The following is a 12,735-nucleotide window of genomic DNA, read 5'->3' as shown; positions in this document are numbered from 1 at the left end:
TGAATAATTATGCTATGGACATTTGTGTAGCAGTTTTTGTGTGGATATGTATTTACAATTCTCTTGTAGACAATGTTTACGCGTACCTAGGAGTAGAATTGCTGGGTCATAAAATGATTAACTTTACACTTTTGAGGAATGGCCAAACTGTTTTCCTAGTTGATGCCACCATTGTGCAGCCCCACCAGCAATGTATAACCAACAGTCCTAGCTGCTCCATCCTCCCCAATACTTGTTATTGTCTGTCCCTTTAATAAGAGACATTGGCCGTGTGTGGTGGCTCACATCTGTAATCCTAGCACTTTGGGAGGCCGAGGTGGGTGGATCACCTGAAGTCAGGAGTTCAAGACCAGCCTGGCTAACATGGAGAAATCCCATCTCTACTAAAAATACAAAAATTAGCCAGGCATGGTGTTGCATGCCTATAATCCCAGCTACTCGGGAGGCTGAGGCAAAAGAATTGCTTGAATCCAGGAGGCAGAGGTTGCAGTGAGCTAAGATCGCACCATTGCACTCCAGCCTGGGAAACAGAGCAAGACTCCATCTCAAAAAAAAAAAAAAAAGACATCTTAGGTGCAGAGTGGCATTCGTGGTGGTTTTGATTTGTCTCTTCCTAATGGCAGTGATGTTGAGCATCTTTTCAAATGCTTAGCAGTCATTTGTAAATCTTTAGAGAAATGTCTATTCAGGTTTTTAGTCATTTTAAAATTGAGTTATTTGCCTTTTTAACTCTTGAGCTGTAATAGTTCTTTCTATATTCTGGATACTACAGCCTTATGATATTAATATATATGATTTATAAATCAGATATATTTGTAGGTTTTCACCTTATTCATAGTGTTCTTCGATGCAAAAAAGTATTTTTATAACTTTGATGAAGCCCACTATATTTTTAATTTGGTTAGTTGTGCTTATGGTGCCACATGTAATAGATTGTTTAAACCAAGGTCACAAAAATTTATACCTGTATTTTCTTCTAAGCTCTTACATTTAGGTCTGTGATCCATTTTGAGTTGATTTTTGTATATGGTATGAAGTAAAGGTCCAGATTCATGTTTTTGCACATGGCTAGCCAGTTTGTCCCAGCACCATTTGTGGAAAAGACTCTTCTTTCCCCATGGAATTGTCTTGGCTTTGCAGTGGAATATTAATTGACAGTAATTATAAGGATTTATTTCTACACTCTTCATTCTATTCCAACGTCCATACATCAATCCTTATGCAAATACCACACTGTCTTGATTACTTCGTAGTAAGTTTTCAAATCACAGGTGTCAGTCCTCCTACTTTGTTCTTCTTTATCAAGATTGTTTTGGCTATTCTGAGTTTCTTGTATTTCCATATAAATGCTGGTGGTTCTGATGGGAGCTGGGGGGCTTTAGCACCCACCAGGATAACTGTGAAGATGCTTTTACTGTTTCTATTTTATTTCCTATCAATTCACAGGAGGAAAATGTGAAGCAGAATTTGGTTAACTAAATCGCTTCAACCAAGGTCACAAAAACGTACACCTGTATTTTATTCAAAGCGTTGTGTAGTTTTAGCTCTTACATTTAGGTCTGTGATCCATTTTGAGTTGACTTTTGTAAATGGTGTGAAGTAAAGGTCCAACTTCATGCTCTTGCACATGGCTATCTAGTTTGTCCAAGCACCGTGTGTCCAAAACACTATTCTTTCCTCATTAAACTTAAAAACAAATTTTTTTCTTTTCCTTTTTGCTTTATTTTATTTTTAATTCACATATAATAATTATACATGATGGAGTATAGTATAATGTTTTGATATGTGTATATATTGTATAATAATATAATCAGGGTAATTGTCATATTGATCATCTGAAACATTTATTGTTTTTTTGAAATGAGGACATTCAAAACTTGTAACTATTTTGAAAAATACAACGCATTATTGTTACCTGTATCACCCGTCCGGTATCACACCAGAACTTACTTCTTCAATCCAACTATAACAGTATCCACTGACCAACCTCTCCCTGTCCCCTCTTCCTTCCTACCTTCCCCAGCTATGGTAACCACTATTCTATCCTCTACTCCTTCATCCTCCATTTTTTTAACTTTTATTTTAAGTTCAGAGGTACAAGTACAGGTTTGTTACACAGGTAAAGTTGTGTCATGGGGGTTTGTTGTACCAATCATTTTAAGACTTTTTCCCATACAATTTTCTTAAGCTTTTGGCATCCACTACAACATTTATCTACTGGTAACAAAAAAAAAGAGTAAAATCCATTCAAGGAAAATCCATAGGGAGGCAGGAAGACAGCTGGTTGTGTGCACCCTGATTGGGGCTTTGTCACCGATTTAACATGACTATGGCACAGGATTTTTATTGGATGTGTGAAACGCTGCTGAGAAAATTAAAGGTACCTGGTGTTTCTTAGCTTCAGTAAGGGAACATCATTAACCCCTAGAGCTCCACTTCCAGAACACACCTGGGAGCTGAAAGATAGTGCCTTATCCCCTACCACTCACAAAGGAAGCAATAGCACCCATCTGTTTATAATTGGCAGAAAAAAAAGGAAAAAACCTAAATGCCCAACAATAAGAAATTGATGATGTAACTTGTAAAGCATTTATTTAACAGTCTATCATAGTAGTACTAAAGATAATAATGCATGTGTGTTCTTAGCGTTTGATAAAAACATTTGCTATATAATGTTAAATGGAAATAATGGATTATTTTACAAATAGAATCTAGAAGTGGCTCTTGTTTAGTAAAAATCTGACATCTCTTTAGACATATAGGCATAGAGAAAAGTCTGGAAAGATGTATATTAAAATGTAACAGTCATTATATCTGGACAATAGCATGTTGAATAATTTTACATTTTTTTCTGTCTGCAGATCTATCTTTTCCAATTAGTTGTCAACAAACCTGTAAGGGTGGTTACAGGAAAACAGCCCAAACATGCAGCCCATGAGACCCAAGAACAAAGCCAACTTTGGAGAGCAGTGAGATCATCTGCACCATAGACCTGAGTTAAGGCGAAACTACTCACTTATCCAGCAGGTTCTTCCTGGGTATCCGAACCTTGTGAAATATTAAAATCCCATTGTCCACACCATGCAGACCTGGAAAGAACAGAAAGGGGGAATCTATGCAGCATCAGAAATATTTTCCCTACTACTTTCCACATCTGTCTCCACTAAAATACAAAGCCCTTTATTTTACTTTCAGAATTGTTGGTGCTTTTTCCTTTTGGGTGGGCATGGGGATGTTGTTTCCTTGATGAGCTATACCTGTTTCTTCCACCAGCCTGGCCCTTTCCTCTCTAGCAAGAATGAGAAGAATGGAGAATGGGCTTTCCTTCTGTGCAGCCTGCGTGATTTGGGGATATGGAGGATGCACATCTACCTCCCGAGCAGTGACTGTGATTAAGAAAGGGGGAGTTCCAAGCAACTGAAAGAATGGGAAGCTGAAGACAGAAGCAGGGAAGCAGGCTTGCTCTCCCCAGGAATGGGGAACAAGTGCCCAAATCCCTCCTCCCTCCCAGGGTTCTCTCATCTGCACACAGGGCAAACTGGTGACAGCAAATGCCTACAAGACAAGAGAAAAGAGCCCAGACAGCAGGAAGTGGGGGAAGTGATGCGGGGGTAGGGGGATGGGGTGGGTAGGGGGTGGTCCTGAAATCTGGCAGACACATTTCCTAAAGACAGCTGCCAGAGTCTGGGGTCTTCTCTTTGTTTGTGAAAACTTAACAGAGATCGAATCTAGGGGAAAAGAATCTGTCTTTAGTAAATGTCTTTCTTTAGAACTTCACCCCTTGACAAGGACATACTTGCATTTAGCAGCTTACAAGGACACCAGAGACTTTCTGCTGTTGCCAGTGTTTTCAACGTCTAGCACAACTTCACAGAGCTTGGCCTACTGCTCTGCTCTCAGCAACATTTGACGTGCAAGGCACTTTTAAGGAGCCCAGCCCAGCCAAGGCCTCAGTCACCCCTGGAAGATACATCTAAAACCCTCACAAACCCACCTGCAGCCATGCCTGCAGCTGTGGCAGTGGGCAGTAAACACTAAGGGCCAGGATGGGACCGTCCCTTCCAACAAAGGATGGGCCACTTCTTTCCTCTTCTCTTTCTGCTCTTCCTTCTCTTTTTTTTTCTTCTCTCTCAGACTCCCTTCCTTGGCTTGGCTTGACTTTGGCTATGAGTAGTCATTGGAACATACAGGCATGTCCTGATCTCATCAAGCACTATGGGTAAAATTGTGTCCCCACAAAATTCATATGTTAAAAACCTAACCCTTATACCTGTGTATGTGACCTTATTTGAAGATAGAGTCTTTACAGATGTGGTCAAATTAAAATGAGGTCACTGGGGTGGGCTCTAATCTAAATGACTTCTGTCTTTTGTAAGATGGGGCAATTTGGAGACAGATATGCACAGAGGGAGAACATCAGGTTAACATGAAGACAACCATTTACAAGCCAAAGAGAGAGACCTGGAACAAATCCTTCCCTCACCACTCTTAGAAAGAACCAACCCTGCTGATACCTTTGTCTTGGACTTCCAGCCTCCAGAACTGTGAGACAATACACTTCTATTGTTTAAGCCCCCCAGTTATGGCAGCCCTAGCAAACTAAGTCACTGAATTAGTCAACAGGACTCATCAAGGGCCTCATAAGCACATATGTTTAAGCTCCTAAAATAGGTGGCCAGGGGTGCAAAGAAGAGAGCTGCAGCCACCCCTCTGAGAGCCCCCAAGTCTAAGGAGAGAGAAGATAGAACAGTGTTGTGGGCAAAACTGCCTCATTACTGGGAAATTTGAGAAGGTGGGGGAAAACTAGACCAATGCACATTCATAAAAGGCAATCTGCAACATTCCTGAACAGTTCTACATAAAAGACTTCATGAGGCTTCAAAATCCAGACATCTTCCCTGGGTAAGTTTTCTCCACGCTCACTGTTTCAGTGATATAAGGTAGGTCAGAGTGTCCTTGAGTAGGGTGGGAAGCAGGTAGAAAGAGTGAGCACAGGAGAGGGGTCACCTGGGAACTCACCCTCCTTGTATGTCATATCGATAGTTGTCACTCCTGGGTACAAGCTTCCATTTTCATCCCGGACAGGAACGATGAAACAGTGGGGCCCTAAGGAAGACACAGAGATCATTACTGAGCTCTCCTTCCTATAGCTTTACTCATTTCCTGGAATGGTATAAAATTTCTGTGATCCTCAGACTCATTCAGTTCTACAACTGTGCAACACACATGAGAGCATATAATGTCAGATAAATTTCTTCATGCATATTTAGGAGATAAAGTTAGTACTGAATTATTTACAAGATAAAAGCAACTTTGGTAAATAGTATTAGTGAAGATAATTATTCTAGTTGTCTATGTTAGTGACAAACCTTGAGATCTTCCATCTATGATTAGCTGGGCAAAGACAGCTGCATAATTTCCATACATGGCGTTTCCAATATACATCTTCTCGGCATCTTCACACGGCCTGTCAATTACAAACTCCTACACAGAAACAGCAGAGCAACAGTGTTTCCTTTCCCATGGATCATTTCAACTCTCTGGCTCAAGGCAATGAATACTGTGAAAACAGACCCACACTGTCCAGGGTGCCGTTTTCAGGGAATTTCACAGCAAAAGAGAAGACAACGGGAAGGTCACCTGGCTCCAGGTCTTGAAACCAAGGCGGCTGGCTGTGCTATCATCTCAATTCACTTATTTCACCTCCACCGCAACTTTGAAAATGGCTGGAGATTAAAGTGATTTTTCAAGGAACAATCCAGTCCAGAAAACAAGTTGCCAATTTTCAATCTTTAAAAGGTGTTTGTTCTCTCCCTCCCAGTCTCTCTTCTTTATAATACCGGGCTGACATGTGTGCTATTTGGCTGAGCCTGCCTGGCTTTAATGTACAAAGTCTTTCTTCAATTACCTCTCTAGACTTCTTCATAGCAAAGTTTTGACCTTCAAATCATCTAACACCAAAACCTCAGAAAGCCCTGGTGGTCTATGCTCAGCTCTCCACACCCCTCACCCGACCTGCAAGACTTCTAAGAAAGGATGGAACATCCAATGATCTGGACCCTTAGATGGCTTGTCCCAGGGTCCCGATCTGTGAGTTGCATTTTGTCTACTGGTGTTCACTCCTTCTGGGCAAATCTCTTGGCTCCTCACTCTTTCCCAGGCTCCGAACCTTCCTGCCTCCATGACATGGGTCTTTGTTTAAATGAAAACCAAGTAATCAAAGGCCAAAACTGTATGCGTGGACACAGCAAGATTGATAGACAGCCATGACTTATTTCCACCATTGCTTAGAGTATCAGCCCAAACAATTTTTATTTTTATAATAAGAAATCCCTCATTTACTCCTTTGAAAAAGCCTCTCGATTTTCCTGACCAATGTATACCATAATTAAACTTTCCCAAAAGAGGTTCACATGTTCAAGCTCCTAAAACAGAAGAACTTGTAAATGAGTCTCTTTCTTAAGAGGGAAAAATTTTAGAATGTACCATGCAGTTTGTTTCTGAATATGTCCAAGAATTCCAGCTCAAAACAGTCAGAAACTAACACTGGTCATAATGCTGCAGGAAGAAAATGCAAGGATTTTGTTCTCAGGCTTGGCTCAAAACTCCGTCTTCTCTTTCCTACGCTCTGGAAGCCGAAACATAGGTCACAGTGGAAATGGCCCCCCTCACTTCTTGGCTCTTCCCAATCTCCCTTGCCACGTGGGTTACCTTTAAGCCTCTTGCCAAAAAGGAACTGGCCCTGCTGCCAGCTCTGAATACAGGGCACCTGGGGCAATGTGGGAGCCCAGAGGAAATGGTAGAGAGTGGAACTGCACATTTAATTGGAGTTGACAATATTGAAGATGTGACTGAACTAAATCAACAAGTTATTGATCATGCAAAGATTATCTCAGATTTCAGACTATAAAGTATATAGACAACACATTCCTGCTGGCCAAGAAATACAGTCTTGAAGCCTAAGAAAACATTCTCTGAAATATGTTTGCACAGGGAAACTTCTAACATGTGCAAGGGCCTTTCAGAAACATAAATGGACACGCTGAATCTTTTTAAGAGAAGACTCTGGAGACCATCCTTGTCTCATCAGGGCAGCCAGGGCTTCTTAAGGAGAGGCATTACTTGAGGCTGAGTGCAGTGAAAATTAACAGTAACAAAAATACAACCCATGTGGGTGGGGGGCATGCTTTCTTACCCAGGTAAGAAAGGAAAGTGGTAGAGGAAACACTGGCCTGGCAGAAAAGATGTGGTGGGATGGGGAAGGGAGCAAAGTCCACCCGTCCCTATAAACATCTGCTACACCCAGGGAAAGGAGATTTGTCATTTCTGGCAAAATGCTTGCTTTGGAAAGTTTGCATCAGCCAAAACCCTGGTGTTAAAAGCTGCATCTAAATAATGCACACTACGTGTGTCAGTTTCTGTAGTAATTATTTGCTGAAGCCCAGCAAAATGGTCAGTGTTGTAGGCACTGAAAATGATGCCTTTGGCCAGAGAGTTCATAACCTCATTTATTTAGGCTATTTAGAATAAAGCATAAAAATAAAACTGTCTCTTATGTCTAAACTATCCATACTACTCCCAATCTACCTCCCAAAAATAAATGTAAAACAACCAACCCACAGGAATGAAAAACCAAAATATATAAGAGGTTTAAATGATCCCTGGGGGAGAGAACACTTATTTAATACACTCCAGCATTTTGAAAGGGAAATGAAGGGGAAAATACAGAACCCAATGAAGGGAGAAATCCATTCCCTGCTATGTCAGTTCTCGGTGGCATGAGTTTATGATGGGATTGTTCTCTCTCCCAGCCCCACGGGAGACAGTGCTCACCAGAGGCCCCTCGTCATTATGATTGAGACTTTGCAGGTCCCCTGTCAGGCAGTGGCAGCTGCTGAGGCACACTAGGTAGCTAAGTCATTTATGCTGTTTGGGGAAAATGGGACCAACACAGGAAATTATTTTTGTGAAAAAAGCAATCATTGTAAAAAGAAACAAATAAATAAGAGCAGTGGGTGTTTTCCCCCATCAATGACAGCAAGGTGACCTCAATACCATGGCTTTGGGAGAGGGAAAAAAATTGGCCAGCCAAAAGCCAAAGGATGTTAGGTCAGCATGCCGCCACTGGCAGAAAAGCCAAGCCGCTGAGGGCAGTCCCACCTGAACCTAACTTACTCATTAACTGCATAGCCAGAGTTGGCTGCTTAACCTCTATGAGTCTCCGTTTCCCCATCTGTAAAGTAGGGACAATAATACCTTTTTATAAGACCACAGAACATTTGAAATGATGTTATACATGGACTGCTTAGCCTGGTGCCTGGCATATCCATGCTCAGTTAACAGGATCAGTTTAATGTTGCGTTTCTGGGACTGTTGCTGCAAGGAAACAGAATACTACACAGAGGGAGTTTCACACAGAGCATGGTGCTTCGCGAGTGGTCAGTGTAGGGCAGTGCTTATTCTTGTTCTTACTATGATCTTGGACATCATGGCTTTTGGAGAGAACTCACATCAGGGCAGGAGGAAAAGAAGGGCATCCTCCAGTAAACCCTGCCCCTGAGTCTGTCATTCCAGACACTGGCCGCCTCGAACCAGCATTCGCGGGTCAGGAAACTCTGCTAACAAAAATCCACACACTCAAGGACAAACTGCAAAAACAAAGAATAGACGGAGCGGAGCCGCCGCATAGCCAGGCAGCACCTGCAGCCATGCTCAGGCACGTGCTTGCACACACAGACTGACACAGCCTCATTTCTGGAAAGAACCTCAACATGTATTTATCCCTTTGTAATTCTTAGGAACACCCAATATTAAGCCAGAAACTATAAAGAAGAGTGAGATAAGTACACAGGTGCTTTCTTTTTCCACGTTGGCAGTGGGGCAGGAGGTGGGTGTAGGAGTTAAAGAGATGGGCATGAGGGTCACAGAGCAGCGTCCCCACGATACGTTGTGAGCCACTATGGACACAGATGATAATGTAGAGAGACTTAGTTAACATCTTTTTAATTATCAGGAAGGGAAGGGAAGGGAAAGGAAGAAAAACAAAGAAAAGAAAAAGAAAGGGAAAGGAAGAGAAAGAAAAGAATGAAAAGGAAAAACCGTAGCACGGACCACACGTAGTAAAAGTGGAATAATCAGATTGTTTGGTGCCACTCTTGTTTCTGTTGTCATGTAAAATATCAGTGCAGGTCAAGGTGAGGGACAGCACATGATCCCAGTACAGACGACTCAGCTCCTGCTAAGGCAGCCCCAGCACAGTCAGTGCCCTCCTGACACATGGCACAACGGAGAGAACCAACACAGGCTTCTCCTCCAGTCCTTTCCTGCTGCTGTTAAGAAAGGCTAACCAAATGGCTTTCGTGTTCTTCTCTAGGAGTTATGACAAGGGATTACATTCACAAGTGCACATAAAGTGTCGGAGCAGTGTCCAGTGCCTCAAACGTACCATATAAATGTTGGCTGGTGTTGGGTTCATGATGGCTGAGCACATATCCACCTCTATTAAAACACATAGTCATTTACTCTGAATCTCAGCTCTCTTGGCCAGAAAGCACACACAGAGTGTGAAGCTGGACACAGAAAGAAGGAGATCTGGTTCAGTCCAGGTTTTCTGCTGCCCTGGATGGCAGGAGAAGGACAGATTCCTCACCTGGGCAGAGAGGTCAAAGGTGGCTTCGGTCTGGATCCCTCTCACGTTGCTCCCATGGCCCCTCTCGGTCATTGCAAACATCCCAGTGTATTTCTGCTCCTGTAGTTTACCAGATGTTAGAAGGGAATTAGCTGGTCTGACAGTTGCTCCAAATGCAGACCTCCCATACCATTAAGAAAGATGGTGAGAGAGAGACGTGGGTGGGAGAAAATTATTAAAACACAGTCTGATGATAGCGAATGTGAGTTTAACAACATGACAGGCTCAATGCAATATAAAAAAGACAGTCTTGGAATTTTCATTCTCAACAAGATTTTTGATGACACAAATTCTGTTTTATTTTGTTTTTCTTCAAACATATGCATATGCATATCTATCTACTACATATTTTTAAGGCTCTCCATAGAAGACCAATATTGAGGAAAACATCATACCTGGAGTGGCTGAAACCACTTAGTAACATGTTCGGGGCTGCCAAGATTCCTGATCGCACCACCAAATAGCCAATAAATTATTCCACACTGGAAACAAGGACAATACAAACCATCATTAGCAACAACCAACAATCTAAAGGCAATTAAATCCATGGCCAAACGCCTCAGGAAGCAGCTGTTCATCTCCCTGTGCTTTACGTAAGCCCTGCAAGTGGCGCGCTTCTTTGCTCTTCCTCTTCACTGCCTGGTGAGCTTGTTTCTCTCTGCCGACGTGGCTCATGAGTCACTCTCCTGGAGAGGCCCTCCCAAGTCCACAGAAAGTCAGTCCTCTATCCTCAGGCCTCCCAGATCCCCCCCATCAAGTGAATGTGCTCTGAAACACAGAATGATTCTGCTTTATCCTCTCATGATCTAGCTTGGGGCCTGAGGGAGAAGACATGTAACAAGTGCATGTGCAATGACCCTCGATGCTGACCCCTGTCTGTGAGGTGAGTCCTGCCATGAGAAACAGTGTTTCCTTTCAGGAAGGCAGAATGGAAGAGGCAATGCTGCAGAACGAGCAGGCACGCAGCTTGGGATGAGCGCCCGGGGTTCTAATACCAGGTCAGCTACTCACTGACTGGAGGATCTTGGACAAAGACATAGTAGCCTCGGCTTCCTCATCTGATAAATGAATGGTGAGAGTACTTGCTTACTGAGCTACACACACACAAGCTTGTTGACTCTCACAACAACCCTGGAGAGAAACCATCATCATCACAATTTAATTCTGGAAACTGGGATTCATGGAGGGAAAGTGTCTTACCCAAGGCCACACCCTCAGAACATGGGAAGGACTGAGGCTGAAACCCAAGCTGCCTAATGCCTAATAGTGCTTCATATGGTGGCCATGAGGATTCAGTGAGTCAACCACCAAGCCCTTTGCTTGGTCTTTTGTGGGTTTTTAGTTTGGTTTTTTTTTTTAAGAGACAGGATCCCACTTTTTCACCCAGGCTGGAAGGCGGTGGCATGATCATAGCTCACATAGCACTGTTAAACTCCCAGGCTCAAGCAATCCTCCTGCCTCAGCCTCCTGAGTAGCTGGGACTAGGGACCACAGGCACACACTACCACACCTGGCTATCTTTTTTTAATTTCTAGTAGAGACGAAGTTTTATTATGTTGCCCAGTCTGGTCTCAAACTACTGAGCTCAAGAAATCCTCCCACTTCAGCCTCCTGAAAGGCTGGGATTACAGGCATGAGCCACCATGCCCAGCCTGCCTAGTCTTCTGTGAACCCTGGAAAAGTATCCCTGACAAAGAGGAAGAGGAAGAGAAAAAGGATGAGGATGAGAAGGAGAAGGAAAAGAAACAGGAAGAGGCAGAGTAGCTTGAGCACAGCCATTTGGAAGGAGCAGGGTGACTGACTGCAAAGACAGAAGAACTTGAACGTAGGGACATTTGCTGTGTCTGCAGGTCAGAGTTCCTTTCCTGTCCTAGCTATACAACCCTAATCTTCACCTGGGGAGCCCTCCTCCCCTACAATCTGTCCAAGTGGTTTGTGGATGATGTTGACAGCACCCCCAGCTTTAGGATGAGTTGGGAGCTCTCAGGATGGATTCGTGATCTGGTTGGGTCCACCTGGAGTGCAAGCCAGGATACAAGGCTGAGCTATTGTGAAAGAAAAGGACTCTTTTCTGATGCTATGGAATCTGGAGGATGGAAGCCTGGAGCCACATAGCCATGAGCTGGTGAGTGAAGCCAAAATTTTAGGACCAGGTTGGGGGAAGGAGGCAGAGTAGAGAGATGGGAGAGACCAGGTCCTGCACACCCAGACCTGAAGCCTGCTGCACCCTAAACTCTTGAATGACAGCAGCCAATAAGTGCCTTTTTTGCTTAGGCAAGGTTAGAGTGGGCTTTTTTTTTTTCCCTGGGGCCACTGCATCTAGATGAGCTCTCTGTTCATTCCCCACATGTATGAACGACCTGGTATTAACTTTGTGAAATGGTACTTGATCAATTCTAGCAGCTCGGACCAGCTAACATGCTCTGGCATCAGGACAGATGAATTTCACTAGTCTCATCTGACATGTGAAGTGCTTTTCATTTGGAGAATCATAATTTATCCTGGGAAGGTGATTCACACCCTGATGACTCAGCTCACTTCTCTACAGAATCATCACGGGCACTGCAAATTGCATTACTAATTCCAACATGGGAAATGGAAGCAACCCAAATGGTACATGTTTTTCCCTAAACTGTTATCTTAGGAATTAAATTTTAAAATCTATTTTTCTAAAACTAAAACAAGTTAGGTTTTCTACCTCTAAATCTCTTTGGCTGGTGCCTAATACACTCTTGACAACATATTCCTTTTATAAGTTTTAAATCCTTTCCTCCTCTTTAGGAAGAGGGAAAAAAAAAAACCTAGAGTGTTTTAGCCACATTTTGAAAGCCCCATGCATGAAATGTCTTGGCACCCTGGGCTGTGGAAGTGAACCTGTAAGTTTGCAGGAAACTACAGCAGTTGACAGAGGCAGCGTCTGCATGACCTCAATCCATACAGTCAGGTAAAGTGTGGGGTTCATTTCCCAGAAAATCCATATCCTCTGAATGGCAGGTAATGCAACCAAGCCAGGCCAAATGCAGGAGGAGATCCTGGGAATTGGAGGG

At 43.1% G+C, this 12,735-nt stretch overlaps 1 protein-coding gene across 3 annotated transcripts in view; it reads right to left on the bottom strand.

Moving 5' to 3' along the window:
* The window catches only part of ACOXL (acyl-CoA oxidase like), a 384,752-nt gene that overhangs the window by 302,399 nt on the left and 69,618 nt on the right, over positions 1-12,735 (bottom strand). For all 3 annotated transcript variants that reach the window (XM_003926733.4, XM_074396963.1, XM_074396961.1), the window contains 5 exons: positions 10,084-10,170; positions 9,650-9,748; positions 5,370-5,484; positions 5,020-5,106; positions 3,017-3,089 (listed from right to left, as the gene is read on the bottom strand). In XM_003926733.4, the coding sequence (XP_003926782.1) occupies positions 3,017-3,089; positions 5,020-5,106; positions 5,370-5,484; positions 9,650-9,748; positions 10,084-10,170 (461 nt within the window). The remainder of the gene's footprint in view (positions 1-3,016; positions 3,090-5,019; positions 5,107-5,369; positions 5,485-9,649; positions 9,749-10,083; positions 10,171-12,735) is intronic.

The sequence above is a fragment of the Saimiri boliviensis genome, chromosome 1 (genome assembly GCF_048565385.1).
Source record: "Saimiri boliviensis isolate mSaiBol1 chromosome 1, mSaiBol1.pri, whole genome shotgun sequence".
In the NCBI taxonomy this organism is placed as follows: Eukaryota; Metazoa; Chordata; class Mammalia; order Primates; family Cebidae; genus Saimiri; species Saimiri boliviensis.
The sequence above is the reverse complement of the archived record's forward strand: the minus strand, read 5'-3'. Positions and strand labels throughout refer to the sequence as shown.